Here is a 21,188-nt window from a genome sequence, read left to right as displayed (position 1 = left end):
TTTAGTCACCACGGCTCTGTGGGGAGGCGTATTGTCCTGCTGGAAGAGTCCATTGCCCTGTGAGTGCACGATGACCGTGAAGGGATGCAGGTGGTCTGCAAGGATGGACACGTAAACTGGACAGTTCAGAGATGCGTCTAGACGTACCAGAGGTCCCAGCGTGTGCCAGTCGAACACGCCGCAAACCATCACCGACCGTCCACCTGCCTGAACAGTTCCTTGTTGACATGACGGATGCATAGCTTCGTGCGGTTTCCGCCAGATACGTACCCTCCCGTCCGCTCGAAATAACTGGAAACGGGACTCATCGGACCAGGAGACCCGTCTCGTATCATCCAAGGTCCAGTGCCAATGTTCTTTCGCTCAGTTGAGGCGTAGAGTCCTGTGTCGTTGTGTTAGCAATGGTGGGTAGGCGGTCCCATAACCTATTGCGGCTAATGATCGCCTGATGGCCTTGATGGAGACGTTAATGGGACCTCCCTCGTTGAAGTCGGCGGTGATTTGTGCCACTGTCGCTCTCAGGTTGGCTGAAAAATTGCGAGACAGACGTCGACGGTCACGTTCATCCACCACCTTTCTCCACCCACAGCGCTATCCACGATGAGATGTTATTCCGTTTCAGAAATGGCATATTCCCCATACACTCTTGATACTGTCGACCTGGGACAGTGCAATTTCTGTACCACCTAAGAGATAAAGTGACCCATGCGTCGGGCACCCACTGTCATCATCCATCTTTTAAAGGCAGTTAACTCACGACGTTTATGCATACGGACATCGAATTACCGTCTACGTGAATGCAGTGAACCTATATACATGCCAAGCGGTGGACTCGTCCACTAGCGAGAGGGGTGACAGCGTCACGTTGCCCAAGAACCAGGTATCCCATGATTCTGTCCTTTCAGTGTATATACAAATAATACTCGTATGAAAAATAAAATAACGAAACTATTGTAATCCACATATTATTATTATGGAATGAATTTTTTCCGCCCTTGTTTTTCCGCCCTCTTACTATCCTACTGGTGTTCAGGATCGCAGCTTTCTGGAGTTCTATTTTAATGTTCTCTGGGAGGACTGTTTCTACTTGGTTATTTTGGAGGCTCTTTAGTATCATGCCGGTGGTTGACACTGATTATTATGTTTCTGATGTATTTCTATAAATTCATTTGTATTGGTACAGTGTGAATTACCTTGCTGATAACCATGGAGGGAATATTGCAGTGCATTCCTTGTACCTTTATATATTTAAAAGCAACGATAAAGATTTATTTCCTGGCAATAACTTGACGAATGCTGGAAATTAAAGTGACCGAAAGAAGAAGAAGTACCCCAGAGAATGACCTTAGGAAGAATCCAGTGACTCAGCTTACCGATGATACTTAAAGAGCGGATTAGGAGGAAGAGATACAGATCTCAGTGACAGTTAGTGTGAAATTGGGAATAACAATTCTATCCAAAGTGATTCCAGAATAATTAAACATCAAGAGATTGATATCAGAAAAATCTAAATGTATAATCGCTGGTGTTTGTCATTCTGTGCGTAACGTAACGTGTCACTTTAATACATATTTGAAATGTAATTAATGAAGGCTAAGTCTGCTTACTTCATTTTAATTTTTAAAATGTAAACACAATAGTGTAGTGTTAAGGGAAATTTAAAATTTCCTAATACTCTGTAGTGTATTTTACAAAAGGTTTTTAAAAAATAGGTCCGAGGATTCAGTGGCAACGATAAAACAAGCGTTTGATGTATTTTTCTCTGGCAATGATGCTTCCATAGAAGCTACTCCATATGTAAAAGCTGAGCACACGTTGGCATGATTTATTGATTTTTTCCTGTAAGCTATCAACCATTGCACTCATGCCGATGAACCAATGATCGATTTAAAATGCTGAAATTATCGAGCGGGATAAGCAACTGTTTGTTCACACCTGCTTCCAGATGGCGATATAAGAACCCTCGAAGAACTTCGACATCATCTTCACCTGTGTATTGACTGCTGCGTTCACCCTAATGGTGGCCTCTTTTTCGTAGGAACACAGTCATGTAAAAAAGATGAGAATGCGCTGTCCTTTTATTTTACCAAGGAGATGTCTTTCTTTCCGGACAAAAATAGCCATTCAGTAAAGAAATTGGACATATGCCCTACCAAAGTCTTTCCAAATTTTAAAACGATCCCTTCTTGGAATGTCAACCTTCCATTAAGGCTTGCAAGATCAAATATGCGCTTAAAAATATACAGAATTCATAGTGAGTTTGAGATCATTGTTTATGTAGAATGCGATCAAAATAACTCAGGAAATAAATTCAAAGTAATGGTCAGTTTAATGGTCTATATTCTGCTTTTGCGAATGAGTGCCTGGCTCTCCCCCCCCCCCCAGACGTTTACTGCGCGTGAAGATGATGGATGGCTCTTTACCCTCGAACTTCTTGACTAATGCTGAAGTTCTTCAAGGTTCTGCTCTTTCAGTACTCTTTTCGTTTTGTATATCAATGAACTCCTTCTACTGACGAAAAATCTTATCCGCTGTTTTGCTGGTGGCAGTGCGCTACTCATCTCTATCTCGTTTGATAAACCTTGCACTGTAAAACAGCCAAAATTTCTAAAATATCCAACACGAGCTCCTTAAATCCCAAAAACCGAACAGTACTGCAATAGAAAAGTTTGATTAGCCCAGTATTGTCCTATTGCTCATTAAAAAGTAATTTCTTTCACCTGTCTGATCTTCTGCAATAACCTTGTTTAGAAAACCTTGGGTTCAAATCACGTCAATTAGGGTCGAAACATATTAAAGCGTTTTCAAAAGGAATTAGTTAACTATGCCGAAAAATACAAGGTTTTCCAAAGATTGATCTAATTTTATTTTTAGTTTTCACCCAGCATATATCCAAACTGGCTTCATAACACTTGAAGCAATTTACAGACACGATATGTTGATACCTCGTGACCTTAGTCAGCTTGGCGCATACTCTAAACAACGATACAGAAGTTCAGGTTCTACTTCTACACGCCTTGACCACATATTATTATTATTATTATTAATATCAATTTATTTCCGAAGAACTGTCCTTTTACAGCTATGCAGCTAGAGGACATGAGTTATATACAGAGAAAAAACGTAAAATACAGACATATGCATTGCATACAGAGCCAGATACAATATACGGCCTTAAACAGCCACTGGTGAAGATACAAAAACATAAAGTTACAACAAGTACAAAAACATAAAGTTACAACAAATAAAAGTGCATCCGGATACATCGAAGCGTGGATATTGCGGTATCACAGAGAGTCCACCTAGAGCTTGACTAAGGCATACATGTCTGCAAGAATGGAAGATCTGTAGGTTCTGTCCTTGCAAAGTTTCTCAGCGTCTATGGCTAATCTGTTAAATATTTGGAAGGAGTTGTGTGGAAACATGTTGTCCAAGGAGGACATGCTACGCAGCTTCGACCTGTATGGGGAGGTGTTGGACTGGCATCTTCTACTGTCGGACGGTCTGGCGATGATATCCCAAATATCGGGTGACTTCAGTTTTCTGGATAGAAGCTGAGAGAGGGTAAGAAGGTTCCTAGAGATGATGTGATACCTCCAAGGAAGCGTATTAAGATTGGTGACGAGAACAGATTTTGAGATTGTAGGTGTTAGCCCAGCAACCCTATTTAGCCATTTCAAGATCCAGAATTCCAGGGAGAGGAACCTGGCTTGGTATGATGAGGGTGCTGAGGACCATATAGTCGAGGCATATAATGGAATTGGGAAAATACAACGAAGAATGTATTTGATGATAAGGTCCGGGTTATGGAAGTTGGAGATCTCTTGTTTTACTGCCCATAAAGCCGAATATGTTTTCGTTCGAGTGGCATTAAAGTGAGGCAAGAAGGTGAGGTCTTTGTCCCAGATGATACCCAAATCTTTATGTTGGGTGACTTTTTTAACTGGAGAATTCGCAATAATGATGTCCACCTCGTTGGTATTTTTCTTCTTAGTGATAGAGAGTTGTGCAGTTTTCTCTTTATTAATGGAGAGCCCAATCGCATGAAGGTAGTTTTCCAGTTCATGTAGCTGTCGGTTGGAGCTCACAGTAATAGACTGGAGAGACTGGGGGCATTTTGTGATGACGAAGAACTTAATATCATCTGCGTAGGTGGTAAAATTAGTACGGTTTGATAGGAAGGGTTCTAAAGATGCGGCGAAGAGGGCGGCAGAGAGAACGCCCCCTTGGGGGAGCCCTCTGGAGCAGAGAATGTGGTGATTATGGTTTTGATTTCTGATCCATAGGATCCTGGACTGAAGGAGTTTCCTAAGGAGAACTAAGATGTTGCCAGAGATTTTGAAATAGTTGCACAGTATGGTACATAATGCATGGGTGGACAGATTGTCAAAGGCCGCCTTAATGTCGAGAAACACAATATCCAGTTGCTCTTTGTTGCTTAAGGTACTTTCAATTCTGAACAGTGTGTCCAAGAGGTTGGTGATCGTGGAACGTCCAGGTATTACACTATGGAGGTATGGAGGTTTGTGGCCGAACATGTGATGGATGAGAGCGGGAAGTATGGCTCTTTCCAAGATTTTGAGAAAAGTGCATCCTACAGAAATTGGTCTGTAGTCATTAGGCAATTTTGGGTTAGACTTTTTTGGAACTGGAGAAACATAATGTGTTCCAGATAGCAGGGTAAACTCCTGTTACGAGGACGGAATTGAATGCATCAAGCAAGAGATCAATGATATATACACTGCACAGTTTAACCATGAAAATAGGGAATCCATCCGGGCCAGTGGTAGACTTGTTGGAAAGACTGTTGATGACCTCAGTAAGGCGTTCCTTTGTGATGGCTATTTTATCCAGTGATGTCTGGTTAGCTGGTGGATTAACCCGAATAAAGGGGTTTGGGGCAGATAGGGGCTTAGTTGCGAGCGAGTTAGCCCATGCAAGGAAGGTGTCAGTGGACATGGGGGACTGTTGATTCTTGTTGGTGAAGATTCTTTTCCCAAGTTTCATTCTGTGTGCAATCCAGTCATTCTGCGCCTTCCTCCGAATGCGTAGGAAGCGTGCCCGATGTTTTTTATAGAGTTGGTAGTCGGCTAGATCCCGTGTTTTTTGCCATTTCCTGTATAGTTTCTGTTTCATGATGAAGGCGAGTTTTGCGTCGCTGGTAAACCAGTTCTTGGTCCTGGGAGACAGGCGTACAGATTTGGAGGCCCCTTCACAGGCGATGTCTTTTAACAAGTTTGCTAAATTGGTAAGCGTTTGATCAGGATGGCTAGCAGCAATTTTTTTCCAGTCTGTAGCTTTTAGTCTTTGTAGGATGATTTGAGGTTGCATATATTTTAATGAGAAGATCTTGAGTTGGGATTCTTTATGGTCATGCTGTTCAAGTTGTCGGGGAGAACATAGACATTCACTATCAAAGGAAATTGGGAGGTGATCTGATGCAAACTTAAAAATCGGCGTTGTGAGAGTAAGATGGTCAAGGTTATGAAATAAGAGGTCTAGGTTTTGATGTCGTCTTGTAGGTTGCGTATTGGTTAGTCTAAGGCCTAGAGATGAGAAGGAGCGTACGACGTCCTTCAAAGCAGCTTCGTGTCTTGGGGAAGGCATGTTGAAATCTCCTAAAACAAAGGTGAGCATGTGAGGCTTGAGGTGGGTTATAATCCAGGTAGTTAGCTCATCCCTTGTGTCGGGATTATGGTCAGGAGGTAAATATACCGCTACAACTTGAGTTCTCACTTCTTTAACTGTAAAAATTGCAGAAATGGCTTCAAATGCAGGGGAGTCGCTGAGTTGTGCACTCACAAGGTGATGGATGTCTTTGTAAATGATGGAGACGCCACCTCCACGTTTGTGGTCCCTGCTGTTGCAAACATTTTTGTAATGGTGAGGAGTGGCCAAGTGGGTGAGTTGTCTTCCATGGTTAAGCCAAGTTTCCTGGATACAGATGAAATCATATTCGTCGAGCAGGAGGAGAGATTGCAGAGGGGCCAATTTGTTAACAATGCTGCGCACATTTTGCGAGAAGACCCTGATTGTGTGGCATGTATGGAGGTTTTTTGGAATAGATGATTTCTATTGTAGAGGACGAGTAAGCAGGGATTGCTGAGGGGATGGCCTTTTTTCATCCGAGAAAGGTCTGATAAGTATGCCTGGAGGCCAGAAGTCGGGATCCAGAACTTTTTCGTAGGCAGTGGGTGAACATCTTACTAGAAATGAGGCGTAGCCAGTTTGCCTAGTTTTAAGCTGTTTTACTTCGATGCGGACATTGTGTTCCACAAGAAACATTCTCTTTATGGAATCGGGGCTTGTTGAGGGTCCAAACCGGGAGACAAATATCTTGGTTCTGGGCAAAGCGACAGAGATGTCATATTTCTCTGCGAGCGTCTGTTTACTAGGGTGAGTCTTTGATAATCGCTTGTTGACTAATGTTGTTGGAATTCTTTGGTTGCCTTCTAGTGGGGGAGAAAATGGGGCGGGGCTCTTGCTTCTCGAAACACATCTCTGGTCAGCGATTCTCGGTTCAGTAGCTTGGTCATGTCTGTCGTGTGGTACAATATGATCATTTCTTTCGTGAAACAGAGTTCACTACACCGGTGGTTTTGTTTACTTCCTGTGGACGTTTGTCGCTTTTCTTCTTCTGATCCCGATTCTCAAGTGATTTAAGGAACTTGCAGTAATCTGATTTGATTAGAAGAGTTTTTCTATAGACTCTCTCATTTCAAATTAGCATCTGTAATTCCACTTCTGTTTTCAAACCCAGTCAGAACACGTGCATCCAGTTATCATCCGTTCAGGGTTCACCTTCAAATTCATGGAACTAGCTTTTCTTCCTCTTCTTATTTATTTCTTTGGGGACTGGAAAACTCGAAGGAAAATTCAGAAGGGAAAACCTCCTTGCCACCTTCACCCTAGACCGACTAACTCAACAGCGTGGTAGAACTGTTGCTGGTGTATTGATAAGAACATTCCGGTTTTAATTATATATAATTAATAACGTAAACTTCATAGCATAACCGGTGCATAGTGTTATTACCGAATTAGATATTTGTTTAGTGTAGTATTTCAATTATACTGAATTAGAACGAAAAGCATGCCACAGATCAGAGCAGCAAAGCAAAGGGCTCAGGTCTCTGGTAATGCCGTAGTTCTGGAGAGAACTAACTGGGTGGAGTGGGCAGTTGTTCTCCGGATCGCTTCCATATGAGATGTACTGCTTGTTTGATGTTTGCACAGCTATCAAGCAATGGGACATTACATTGCCATCTAGAACACACTAGTCTTTGGGTGTTCTAGATGTGAGGATATTAGGCGCCAACTCAGCGTTGTTATGGGCCTTTATGAGAGCTTGAAGAACAGGGTGGATGCCCTGTTCTTCAAGCTCTTCACTTAGCAGTAACCCCAGAGTAACGTAGCGACCCATATGGCAGTACTTTGTATTTATCAATGTTCAGCCACAACTCGAGCACTGCATACAGATCTGGAGGATTCATATTTGGAAAGACGTAGGACTGCTGGGACGAGTACAAAGAAGGGCAACGAGATTGGTGAACGGACCAAGAGGGGTGCTTTCACCAATAAAGTTTCAGCTTTGCAAATTGCAGCGCCTGGAAATTAGGCATCTGCAATATGATCTGATTGAGGTATTTAAGGCTTCGAATGGATTAAGCAAGCTCATTGCTGATGGGATTCTTCCTCTTGCTCAGACCACACACAAATTCAAATCGAGGAAGTTTGGTTTCAGAATGGATGTGTGGAAGTTTGCCTTTAGCCAGCGGATGGTTGATTGCTAGAACAAGCTTCCATGTGTTGTAGATGTTGATAGCTTAAATAAATTCAAGGAAGAACTAGAAAATATATTGGAACTTAATGAATAGATGAAATGGGAGGTGTCGTTTTCTCTCTCTCTCTCTCTTTGGCTGATGCTGTAAAAGCTTGCTTTCTTGCATCATTTTCCACTGCTAATTCTAAAAAAAAATTAGGTTTCTAATTAGCGTGCACAGTAATTTCGTAAATTTAGATTGGATTGCATTCAATTTCGATTAAAATGCGAAAGGAATATCCCACAAAGTAAGTCTTTCGCGTAACATTTAAAATTGATGACTTTATCTCCATAAAGAAAGCTGTTCAATTTGTTTCATTAAATTATAAGCACTGATCATAAAGATTATACAAAATAAGTTAAAATTAGTTTACATTATCATGTACTACACATTTTGAATGGCTCTATGTACGATAGTGAAATAAAGAACAGATAGCTCAGACATTCTTCAGGTTTCAATACAGATAGCAAGACAACCATGCAACAATTCAACAGAGATTATCTTTCAACAGGATGCTTCACCCATTTCCTTACTGATATACGAGCATGCAGGGATGACAAGTTGCCCAACGCCTTGATCAGCCATAGAAGCTCTATCCTCTGGCCACCACAGTCTCCTGATTAAACCATTACCCAATGACGGTAGTAGATCTTAAGAAGGTATTATTAAACAACTGTTGTTATCTTTATTATTATTAGTAGTAGTAGTAGTAATAGTAGTGGCAAACGAAGCAAGATAGCAAGCTTATATATAAGGCATTGGTCAAAAAAAGAAAAACTTCCATATCACCTGTTCATTCTTTTAATTTATTCAAACGATCCAATTCCACAATAGGTGGAAGTTTGTTCCAACAATCAACCGCCCGCTGACTGAAGGAATACGTCCACCCATCTATTCTGCAACCATCCTTCCTCAATTTGGATTTATACCCCCCCGTCATGTGTGTAGTCTGAGCAAAAGGAAGAATGCCATCGGCATTGGGCTTGCTCAATCCATTCAAAATGTGATCGTCCTTGGAATAAAACCTTGAGGAATATCTGAGCTACTTGTTCTTTATTTCACAATCTTGTACACTTCCATTTAAAGTGTACAGCATCCGAAAATAATATCATAAGTTAATATTAACTTGGCCTGCATTTTATTTTATTTTCACAGGCTGCGTTGGAATTATAATCGACTCACTGGACATATAATGAATTGTATAATTAAAAGACAATAGTTATCACATTAAAACTTGTGCTTAACACATTAAAATAGAATGTTTCATGGCTGTATTTGAAATGAAGTGTGTAACATGAGTCCTTATGTTTTGTATAATAGGATCAATATAGGGCTGGATTATTACAAAGACCCGAGACTTCATTCAAGGTATAATCTTAGGATTAGCAATACAGTTTTTGTTTGTCGTTATGTTATTTTTCTAATTAGGAATCATGGGAATTTTATAAACATTTTAAGTAGTGGGTTTTTGAAGCATTTAGTGATGTTCAACGGAAGAAATACCTTTCATCCGTTGAACATCACTAAAAAAGAGATCCATGAAACGGAAGTGAACATCGCTTCCGTTTTATGGATCCCTTTCTAATCACTGCATAATGATAAGATTCTGGTTTTCCGCTGATACGTTAAATAGTAAATTAACTGTCAGTACCTTGCAGACCATGTGTTATGCCAGAGGGGACAACCACATCCGTGGTGAAGATTAAACTCAGAGAACACGTGCAAACTCAAGAGTAGTCAAAATTCGACCGCTTATGTATCAGTTCAACAATCGTTGTGTTGTCTACATTTTGCACCGATGTAAGACCATGAGGAGTTAATACATTGGGCTAGCAGTTTATGTGCATTCTACGATCAGTTTGAAAGTTCTGCAGGGTGAAATTTCCAGGAGAAAATAAATAAATACAACCATCTCCCGATTGAGATTTATACACCAGAAATTTAAAAATATTCTGCCACATATTTGAAGTTTTGCTTCCAAAGAGTAGGGGAACAGTCCGGAGAATACATGCAATGTACAGATTCCTTGAGTATATGGACTGAAATATATAAGGGATCCGATTCCAAAATGATAGATTAATGATTTAATTTTGGGCCCATCCTGGAACACTGTTGAGACTTTATGAGGTTGATTTTTTTTTTCCAAATTAATTCGACAAAATGTTTTCTTTTTTTTTTTGTGGGGGGGAGGGGGAAGTAAGGCGTACAAGAAAATCTCCGAAACGTATGTTTCAAACTTATGCAAGATAAGGATAATCTTACTGAAATAAATCAATCATAAAACCAATTTTTCTTCTTCATAATTCCTAATTCCACATGAAGATCACAACTCGCGTTATCCTTCCAATAAAGTGTATAATTTGTGGTAGATATTTCTGTTACAGATATTCCGTTACAGTCTAGATGAATATATAATTTATTTATTTATAAATAAGTATTTATAATTCTATGATCATTTTATGCAACGTTAATTTTCTTTCCTATGTACAGTTCGTAACAGGGACGTCCAACCTTTTACGGGTAGGAGTCAAAATAGATAAAACGCTGAAGCCACGGGCCTCGTAGACTCTTGGACATCTCTGATTTTACAATACAAAAAAGAAATTCCCTTTTCTCATTACAAAGAAAATATATTTTCTAATGATGAGACCTTCGTGAAGAGAAAAGCTCATCGAGATTTTTAAATAACATTCTAGATTATTTCCTGTCACCACCAAAAACTTGGTAAGTTTACTCCATCAGAAAACTGTCTCATATAAGCCAAGCCTGCTTCTTAGAAACGATGCTTTTGATAGAGATGTTAGATGAAGGAGGGACAGGAAACTTTTTGGAAATCCCGAAAACTGGCTCGACTTTAATATATGGAGAATTAATGGATATTTTATTGTCTTTAATCTGCTCAAAATAGCAGCTCATCTTGCACAAGTTTCACTAATCGAAAAGAAAGATTTCTCAGTAAACGTTGCCCTTTTTCACCTTCTGTTTCCCTTCAACCACCCCAGCCTAATGAAAAACCGAAGCAAACATCCGTACGAAATATCCTCAAACATCTTTAAACGAAAGACATCCGTGCGCGCACACACACCTGTATAGATAATTGCGTGTCTCCCAAAGTTAAATAAAGTTGTGTAAGAAAGTCAACTACACCCCCGAAGTGCTTGTTGTCTCAACTTTCCGTCCCTATCCCACGCACACAAAACGTCACACTCCGAGCACGTGTAATCTTTTCTACTCCACCCCCATCACATGCATATTTAACTCACTTCGGCAGCGTTTTTAACTTCTGGTTAACCTTCCTTTAATTTCCTGTCCCTCCGCCTTTTCCCCTCATAAAAAGCTGTCCACGATAGCCCGCCGCTCTCCCGCTAGATCGGTTACGGAGGTGAACCAGAGCTCACAGCGCGGACTTCATTAGCGAATTGCTGAATGTCCTACTGGAAAAGTGGCAACAGTTTGTCGGGGAAATTTGTTTGTTTTCTGGTCCCCCTCCACGGCGCAACCCCCTTTCCTTCCGACAACTCTTAGCCGCCGTAGGTAAACAAACATCTCGCGCGTGAGAGTGTGACTCGCTGGCGTCTGAGCCGTGTGCAAAGTCGACACCAGCGCTAGTAACAGCCGAAATTAAAAGTGAAAACGGCTGAGAAGCACGCTTAAAATTACATTTACAGAGATTTCATTAATCATGGGAAATAAAGCAGTGGCACACATGCGAGTGACTTGGGGGTGGGAGGGGACGAAGAGGGGGGAGGGAAGAGAACCGTGGCAAAATGAACAACGTTGTTTCATTAAACGCGCATGCAAATTACCAAGGCGCACTCAAGTGAACAAATGGATTCGTAGCCGCCCGAGGCAATCTTTTCTCTCCTATTAGCAGTCGTTAATTTGGCCTCATTTGTCTCATACCAGATGTCAGCACCACCGTGGTGCCGCGTGCACCCGTGTAACCCCTAGCGCCAGATGGATGGAGAGATAGTGACTCGTTGGCTTCTCAAATAGTTTTCAAGAAAAGTACTTTGTGTTCGGGGGAGAGGGAAGAAGCAATTTTGTCACCAAGTCGGTGGAAGACGTCCACACACAGAGGGGAGGGGAGGGAGGGACAGGGCGGCAGAGAAAAGGGGGGACACACTCGATAGGGCGAAGAAATGAAACGTAAAAAATGTTCGCGCACAAAAGCAAAATATGGAAGTGCAGAAAAAGTAAGAAAGTAAAACATGGCCTGCGGATCGTATAAAATCCAACAAAGTAAATTAAGAAACGAAATTAAGAGTCCGACAAACACAGACGAAGATTAATTATACGGCTGGAGAAACTAGCCCCGGTGCTCGACAAAAGAACACTTACCCAAAAATGTTCTTATTTATTAGTTTGTGTGGAGAAAAGTCACGCAAGTATTTCATATTTAAAGAACTTCATTTATAAGCCACCATCGTTCTGGCAGCATTCTTTGTTAAGGCCAAGAATGAATGGAATTTTAAGTGCAGCCAAAAAAAAAATCCGGCGTATATGATATTTAGACACTTAATGAAAATTAAATGTTCTGTTGTGTTAACGCGATTTAAACAACAACTGATTTAATTGTACTTTAATACGCGGGTTTCGTTCACCGAGAAAAGTTCAAGCCTTTAATTAATTTCAGCATCCAATTCCACTGGGAATACCCGGAAAAAAAACTCACTTTTCAATAAAGCGGCTGTGATTGTTGAAAAATACGCATTCACTCGCTCGCATATGGCTCCTTTCTTTCTCCCTTCTACCTTTGCAGACGTCAGAAACAGAATTTTTCACTCTTTGGGATACAAACTTGTAAATAGGTGATGAAGTTGCGCACTATTATTTCCAATCGATGAGAAGTGTTGTCTCCTAATTCTATAAAAACTAAGGAACTATCCCACCTCGTGTTACTTTTGACAACCGTGTATAAAACCGTTTCTTTTATATTTTTAATCACCCTGTCTCTCGCTCATCGTTTACGTGATGTCCTTGTGGATGAATCAAGAGAATGAACTTTTTGGAGTATCAAATGAAATGCGACCAAATTAACTGTAACAACTGTTAACTGATTTCGCACAATTTGAGTTGTTTATCTGAATAATCATTATAAAATTTAAAAAAAACCATAGAACTTGCTTAATCTGGGAAATAATTCTCCTCCTTGGTGAAATAACCAATTATTGAAGCAACGTGGGCTAATCACGATCCCAGGTAGATGGGCAGTTTAAATTTCATTGGTAAACTTTGTTTAAAAAATAGTTGTTGCTGATGTTTAATTGCGAACAAATTGAGTGTGCATCAGACTGGAACTGTGTGGTAGAAAATGGAAACAAATGAAGTAAGTAATTGAAATATGATATTTCTAAGTAATTCTCATTTCTACTCTCTGATTAAATAATGATGCGAAGACAGAGCAGCGAGTTAAATAATGATTGGTGTAGGCTGGTAACATGTGAATTGACATGGCAATGTGTATGACACGAGGGTTCGGATTACATTAACCAAGATGGGCAACGTCGAAATTATAAACAAACTTGTGGAAAATACGAGAATTACTCTTACTATTAAAACTATATTTTCCATACTCTTCTTGGGTATTGTCAAGGCAAATTATATATTATCAAGTATAGATGAATAAAAGATGGCGCTTTAAAATTGCACGGAATAAATGTAGGAGCATATTCTACAGATAAAAAAAATAAGTTCCTATAAATGTTTGGCTCAAAAGTCTTTATTTCTGAGATATTAAATATAAAATTGCAGAACTGGGTAAAACGGGAGACATTTTTATATTCAAATTTATGTCGTAAAAATATGATTGTGTAAAACGGGCTTTAAATAGTCTCAACATCGATATAAATAGTGTTGTTCTACTACACGAATCCTATAAATAACCAATTGTGAGTAAACAGTGTTGCAGTGCACATACTAGTGTCAACTCGTCCATTACTTGGGTTTTAGGATTGATTTCCAGCGACTGCTTCACTAATATTATGGCTGACACTACAAATCTGTTTATTTTTATTGAGTTAGCTGATATGATTTTAATTTACAGCGAGGTTCAAACATGGACATAACTGTAAAACATTTGCCTCTGTGGAGAGAGACGATTTAGAGGAACACGTGTCCAAACCATTACGAGTAGACGCTGGTAGAGAGAGATTTCGGCAAACTTCAAATTTTGAAGGGCAAAGACTTTGTACAAGTATCTCCTACCACACGTACCAGAAGGCTGTAGGAACCCGAAGAACTTGACTGAAGCATATGACCCAAGGATCTGAAGTCCTATGCGATCATGAAGCAGTCTTTTGGTGGCAAACATAAAACAAATGATGGAAGAGAAGTGGAATTGTAGAATAATCAAATGCCTTTTGTTTCAGTTTAGAAACAATATTGACTAGTCGGAACCATATTTTTGAACAGTGAACTCTATAGTTTAACTTATTCAATTAGAAGAACCCTAAAGTCCTCATTATAGTCAATTCTTCGTGGCCAACAGAGGTTACGAATTTTGAATAAACTTCGATCTTAAATGTTGTTCCATTAGTATGTTATCGAACTATATGATCCAGAATTTATGGAAGTTCATGATTTGTTCATCATACTGCAAGAGCCACAACAGCAATATTAGGTATCTTCTTGAGGATACCTAATATTGTCGTTGAAGACGACGTATATTGCTTAGAAGACTTAAACCATAGTAAGAGATCCAAGGTATTTCTTCTGAAGGCATTTCTTCTGTGTATTTCTTCAAGGTATTTCTTCTGTGTATTCAAGGTATTTCTTCTGTGTATGAGGATAAGGAGGTTAAAAGATAGTTTTTATATTAATAAAACATAGACATAACATGTATAAAACTTGAAAGAATAAGGATGCAGCATCTAAACTCATTTAAGAGCTTACCATTTGCCAGTACATATTTAAAAATCATTAATGAGATCTCACTTGGTTACTTTGTGTAAATCAGAGAAGTGCTTAACGTTTTATTTTTTTTATTTTGAATTAAGTTCTAAAGAAGTAATATGGAGGTTTGGCCTTCGTATTAATCAACACTTCTATGAATCTTACTTCATTTTGGAATGTGCTTCTGTTTTTGCTTATTCCCTTTATCAATAGAGGAACAAATATCAATTGAGAACAACAACAGCCCCATTAACTCTCATTGCTGTTCCATATAGTCTGCACCTTTCTGTCCTGTCTTCCTACAATTACTTCTTACGTGTACTCAACTTAGTTTATCTTTTTAAGAAAATAAAAAAGATGGACAAGGATGGAATTCCTTTCCCTGGATGTTAAAGAAAAAAATCGCGGTTCCAAAAAGAATTAAAACTGTATTGTATCATTCAGAAGTTAAAAAAGCATTCTGAGCTCAAGATTGGGATTCCACTTCTTTAGGCTCTTCGCTGATTATTTTTTAGATGTTTTAAATTATCGCCAAAGTAGCGCAGACTACAAGCTCGCAAGGCTTCAGGGGATCGTGTCTATAAGTGGTACGCATTCCAAGGGGTATGCATTTCTCTGAGGACTGTTGTTGTTGTTCTAAGGTTTTAGGCGCATTAGCAACTTAGGCGCATGTTCTGTAGCCGATTTGCTGTTTGCTGGACGAAAAACAGAGTTTCTGGAAGAAAAACCATGCTACCTTCTCTTAAGACCGACTAATTCAGCCACGTTGTGAAAAGGCCCATAAAAATTCCTCCCGTCATCGACAAGATTCGAACTCAGGTCTTTTCCACCCCATGTAGGAAGGACGGTGATTATACCAACTGTACTACCCACAGGACCTCTCATGACTGAAGAGTCCAATGCCTTCACCTAAAACGCACGAACTCAGGTCTGTTTAGAAACTTCTTAATAACTTCCTCTCAGAATTAGCGGAAATCGACTTCGATTGCCCTTAGCAACCATCACAGTGCTTACGATCGATCTATTTCTTACATGTAAAACATATGGGATCGAGTCCTTTGACAGAAAAGAAATTTTTATAGGCTTTTTTCAAACTGTGGTGGAGTTAGTTGGTCTTCGAACACAAACTCTGGACATTCGAGAAATGGAAAAGGTCCCTGGTCCGGCGAATCCCGGTACCAATTTTTCATTGCTAACGGCAGGACCAGATATAGCGACTGCAGCATGAATCAATGAATCCATCGTGCCCGGTGTCAACACTGCACGAAAACACTTTGAAGAGGTGTGATGGTGTGGCACACAAAAAAACCGTTAGATCTTCTGGTACCGGTGGGTCAACGTCTGAATGCCGCAGTCTGCATCTGTGCCCACTTGATGCATCCATTCATTCACACAATTTATGCATAATTTAATAGCTACTTCCGGCATGATAACTCAACCATGTCACATGGCACGAATCGTTGAGAAATAATTCTGAACGATTGGAACATGTGGGTGACTTTACTGTACTTCAATGGCACTTGTGAGATGAGGTGAAAAGAGGTGTTCGCTACTGGGATCCGCCGGTGGGTGTCAAATCTTAGGACTGTATAATGCGACTGAGACTGTATACAGTCTCAATCGACATGCTCTAGAGAGGATAAGCTGTCTCTCTTCGACAAAATTGCTCATACAGCAGATACTTGAAAACAGCGATCTATTCCACCATCATTTTTGCTGCGTTGATCTCTGCCTCGGTTGGTCTCTCTGAAAAGAACCCAATCTGCGTTACAAAATACCGCATATTGAAATGGTTCAGTCCGTAAACATTACCTCTTCATGCAAAATTGGACCACAGAACTAATCAATCAGTTAAAAATACCGCGCCTAACAGCTTGATCAGTTTTACGTGGCTCCCCACCATTTCCAAGATGCTTGCTTCTGCTACAATGTCCCCTAACTTCTGAGATATCTGTCAGTGGCAAACAGTATAGCCTCACTGGCCCTGTGTCTACTCCAATACTGAAGCCAATTAAAATCGTATGAAACTCTGCGACAGAATACTTTGTGCAAGGCTTTCCAACGATTCACTCCTAAATAGCTGGGCGTCGACCTAACCACATTTTCAACTAATGGTGAGCATAGATGATCCCTTGAGGAATGGATCTCCCAAATGTGTCATGCATAATGTGTACATTCTATGAGTGAAGGTATGTTTCAAAGCGTACCTCGTATCTCTGCAATAAAGAATATTTATTTATTATCCTGACGAACGTTCCATTTCGTAAAACTTTCCTTTTCGAACTCATTTTCTAGGGCGATGGGGGCGGGATTTACAAACTACCCTGAGAGAAATCAAGTAGCGTATTTCCCTAGGATATTCCTGAATTAAACACTGGTGAATTTTTCCAACCTGGATCACTTAGAGACGAATTTCTTTCCAAAATTCTAGACATTTCAAAGAGCAAAGAACTGCACGTTCATAAGCAAGCTTAGCTAGCTTATTACATTACTGTATTGCGAATGAAGATGAGGGAAGATATCTAAAGACAATCGGCACAATGCAACTGTTTCTCCGCATCATTGGAATTCACACAAATTAGGTGCAATTCCCATTCGTTCTGCCCGATTTTCGTAATTTGATCAATATCAGCTTTCATGCTCATTAAACAACCTCATTTCCGTTTAGATGTCTTCGTGCAACTTGCTGGCACTCCTCACTGGCGAACACTGGAAATGAATTACAAAAGCCGACCAAGAGTCACGTGTGCAAGCGAAAATTTCCAATGAATAACGAAGTTAATCGGACCAAGACCCGAGAGAATTCTTCCGAAGATTACCACAATAAAATCCACGAATGCTTTATGCTGTGATTGGGTTTAACAACAAAACTGCGCATTAGTAAAATGTACGTTTTAAATTCCTGGGGAGTGCCAAAATGCTTATCTTCCTCTAAAGAGACGCCAAAAGAGAAAAATACTAATTAGTTGCCACTTCATCCAACATGTATTCAATTTCCTTACACGTTCTTTGTTTCAGCAATCCATAATTAATCACGTCTTCGATAATTTCCTCTTTTTTTTTGCCCCTTCATTCCTCTCCCGAAGTTCACTGTAACTCGCTAAACTTCGCTGCACTTAAAATTCAAACGGAGAAAATGGGTTAAGGGATATAAATAAGTTTTCTAGCCAGGCTACCTCTTAATTGTCTTTAAAAAGCATGGCTACACACATTAGCCTAAAGATAATTTCGCAGCACTAATTTAGTTTGGCGCACAGTGCAGATTTCTTGTCGCATTCCCTCTCAATGCCTAAGGTTACAAGATCGGCTGACGGCGAAATAATTTCTTGTCAAAGCGTTCGACCGCTACGGAAAAGTTATTTATTGCAATTATAATTCCGTCACCTAACCTTTGGGTAATACGTCCTCCCATAAAACTGCGAGTGCCGTTAGTGACGGTCATAGTTTTCGATCATGCCTTTCCCTTCCCCCCTTTTTCTTCCCATCCCATCTTTTTCCCGTCTGTTATGCACCATCTGCCGAAGAAAATAGTTTTAAATAATAAAGAAATATCTCCAGAGATATGACAAGAATTGTTACGATTTAATGTTTTTTCTTTAACACTCTGTGAACAATTTGGATTTTTTTGTTGCGTGTCAAACCAACCTTTAAACGAACGTTTGATTTAATCCGGAGTAATTGGTTTTGTCTCAGAAGATATGATGCAGATATGCTATACCATTGTACATTACTGATGTAAAGTTAATAATAAATCATTTCTAGGTGACTGTCCATCATAACAACTACGAAAGATACAACTGGTGACAGCAACCGACATTGAAAAAAGATAATAGAATTTTCAAAATGCTAAACAAATCTCTATAAGCTGTTGGGACACGGTGTTAAATAATTTTAAACAAAGTTTATTCTTTTTTTTTCCTAAAATTCATTGTGCATACATAACTGCAATTGCTTAAAGAAAACTGATGGATATTAAATATCATACCAAGAAAGTGTATACGAAGACGATGAGCAAAGCGCAAAGATATCTTTGTAACTTGAAACAGCAATTATAAAAATTCCAAATATAGAACAATGAAATATCTCTTCTTCTATTAATACAGTACTCTAACCTCAAAACAAAAATTGTAACTGGTATAGTCTTCCATTCCTCCTGCAGAATGCAGTGACCAATTGAGCTATTAATGTAGGACATGTTAGTCTGGTCCTCGTCTGCTGTACCATTTCATCCAGTGGTTCAATACCACACGCAATGGGATAGGATTCAAATCTGCACTCTGCGCTGGCCATTGTACATTAATGTCCATGAACCATTCTCGAACAGCACAGACGATATAGTATTATCCAGTTGAAACAAACATGGGTCTGTATCAAAGAACTGCAACATCGTAGGGAGCATGGAATTATCCAAAATGTCATAATGGGCGTCGGCGTTCGTGGTTTCCTCAAATGCCATAAGAAACAGCCCACACCATAACCCCACCTCTATTAAACGTTATTGTTAGTACAACGCACCCTAGCAGCAGACGCCGTCCAACCACACACCCATCTGATTGGAATAGGGTACATGTATAGCGATATTTCATTCTACGGAACCGATTTCAACTGCTCCATGGACTAATTACGGCGTTCTTCGCGGCATGCAAGGGGAGACTGCTGAGTGTGGTTGTTGATGTTTGGCATATGCACCGCCGCTGTCCCATGAAATCTGAGGCTGTGGAGCTCCATGCGTACTTTGTTCGTCCAGACTTAACCTCTATTGCGCCTTAAACTCCTCTTTGATGTTTCAGAGATGTCTAACGAGATTGCCCTTCTACTTTGATCACGCTGAATGAGCTTCATGATTTTCCTGTGCGTTTAGATAGTGGTGGTGGTTGTGGTATGGTCACGCTTTCATGTCATGATTACATCAAAGACGGTCGATCATAACTGGAGCACTTTTAGCAATTGCACGAATCGATCAACCAGCAATAAATGGAACATTTGGCAACAGAACTCCTATCGAAATCAGTCATTTGGACAAACGTGCGGTGGGCGTCTCATAAGTAATCATTCCTTATACACCGGTCTGAATCACTTGTTAATCCGGAAGGTCCAGTGGACTGGGAAAACAGGAGTGTCAGGATACTTTTTTGGAGGGTAATATATTAGCATTAGTAGTGGCAAATGATTCAAGAAAGTAAGCTTATACAGCATCAGACAAAAAAAAAATACCCCTCCCATTTTACATCAATAACAATAGTTTGTCTAGTTTTAACTTGAATTTATTTAAGTTATCAATTTACATAACAACAAATAGAAGTTTTTCTAACAATCAACAACCCGATGGCTAAAGGTTAACTTCCTCTCAGTTCTGCATCCGTCTTCCTCAATTTGAATTTGTGCCCCCTCATGTGTGTAATCTCAGAAAGAAGAAGAATAATGCTATCAGCACTGAGCTTGCTCAATCTATTCAAAGCCTTAAATACCTGAACCAGATCACCTCGCAGGTGCCTAGTCTCCAGACGCTGCAATTTGCAGACCTTAAGTCTTTCTTCGTAAGAGCATCCCTTTGTTCCCCTCACCAGTCTCATTGCCCTTCTTTGTACTTGTTCCTGCAGTTCTACATCCTTCTTGAAATGAGACCTCCAGACCTCTACAAAGCACTCTAGGCGTAGCCTGACCATTGCGTTATACAAGGGGATAATCACCTCCTTATCCCTGCTTGCAAAATTCTTGTATATCATTGACAAAATCCCATGAGCTGTCCTGGCAGCCTGTCTGCATTGACCAGAGAACTTCATATCCTACTGCACAATTACCCCCAAGTATTTTTCATTTTTCACTATCCTGAGTGTAGTCCCACTCAGTTGGAACGTTACTCTGGGGTTACTGCTACCCATACTCAATACTTTGCATTTGTCAATGTTATACTTTAACTGCCATTTCTCATGCTCCCGGAAACTCAGGTTTTTCATCCGAGTTTCCGGGAGGTTTCGAAAACCCGAGTTTTCGTCCAGCAAAGCAGAAAATCGACCAAAGAACACACGCAATTTACGAACATAGTATATACGGAGCAATACGGTCTTAGTCGCTGAAGCTCCTAATACCCGACTACAACAACATTTCTCAACACATCTGCCGAAATTTTCTAAATCTTGTTGCATTAGCATGCCGTCATTCCTATTATTAACCACCTGCCAACCTTTGTATCATATGTAAACTTGGACATTTAGCCTGATATGCCTTCGTCAGTATCATTAATAAATATAGAAAGCTGGGCCCAACACCGAACTCTGGGGGACTCCGCTAATAACATTAGTCCACGAATGGCAGTGCCCATTGATTACCACTCTGTCTTCTCCCACTCAGCCACCCTTTATCCATAGCAGTGACTTTCCTTTAATGCCATATCTCTCCAATTTGTACAGCAGTCTTTCATGTGCAACAGTATCAAAAGCTTTCCTAAAATCCACGTATATGATATAAAATTAT

The 21,188-nt window shown here is 40.0% G+C and overlaps 1 protein-coding gene across 3 annotated transcripts in view; it reads left to right on the top strand.

Moving 5' to 3' along the window:
- Positions 1 to 21,188, top strand: part of LOC150078081 (dachshund homolog 1-like) — a 265,261-nt gene that overhangs the window by 166,564 nt on the left and 77,509 nt on the right. Inside the window, exon 4 of one of the 3 annotated variants that reach the window (XM_090385376.1) lies at positions 9,141 to 9,188. The exons of the other annotated variants lie outside the window; for them this stretch is intronic. Within the exon in view, the coding sequence (XP_090241502.1) occupies positions 9,141 to 9,188 (48 nt within the window). The remainder of the gene's footprint in view (positions 1 to 9,140; positions 9,189 to 21,188) is intronic. 3 annotated transcript variants of the gene reach the window in all.

Source organism: Mastigoproctus giganteus, chromosome 11 (assembly GCF_048544385.1).
Source record: "Mastigoproctus giganteus isolate SK-2022 chromosome 11, ASM4854438v1, whole genome shotgun sequence".
NCBI classification, from domain to species: domain Eukaryota; kingdom Metazoa; phylum Arthropoda; class Arachnida; order Uropygi; family Thelyphonidae; genus Mastigoproctus; species Mastigoproctus giganteus.
The sequence above is the reverse complement of the archived record's forward strand: the minus strand, read 5'-3'. Positions and strand labels throughout refer to the sequence as shown.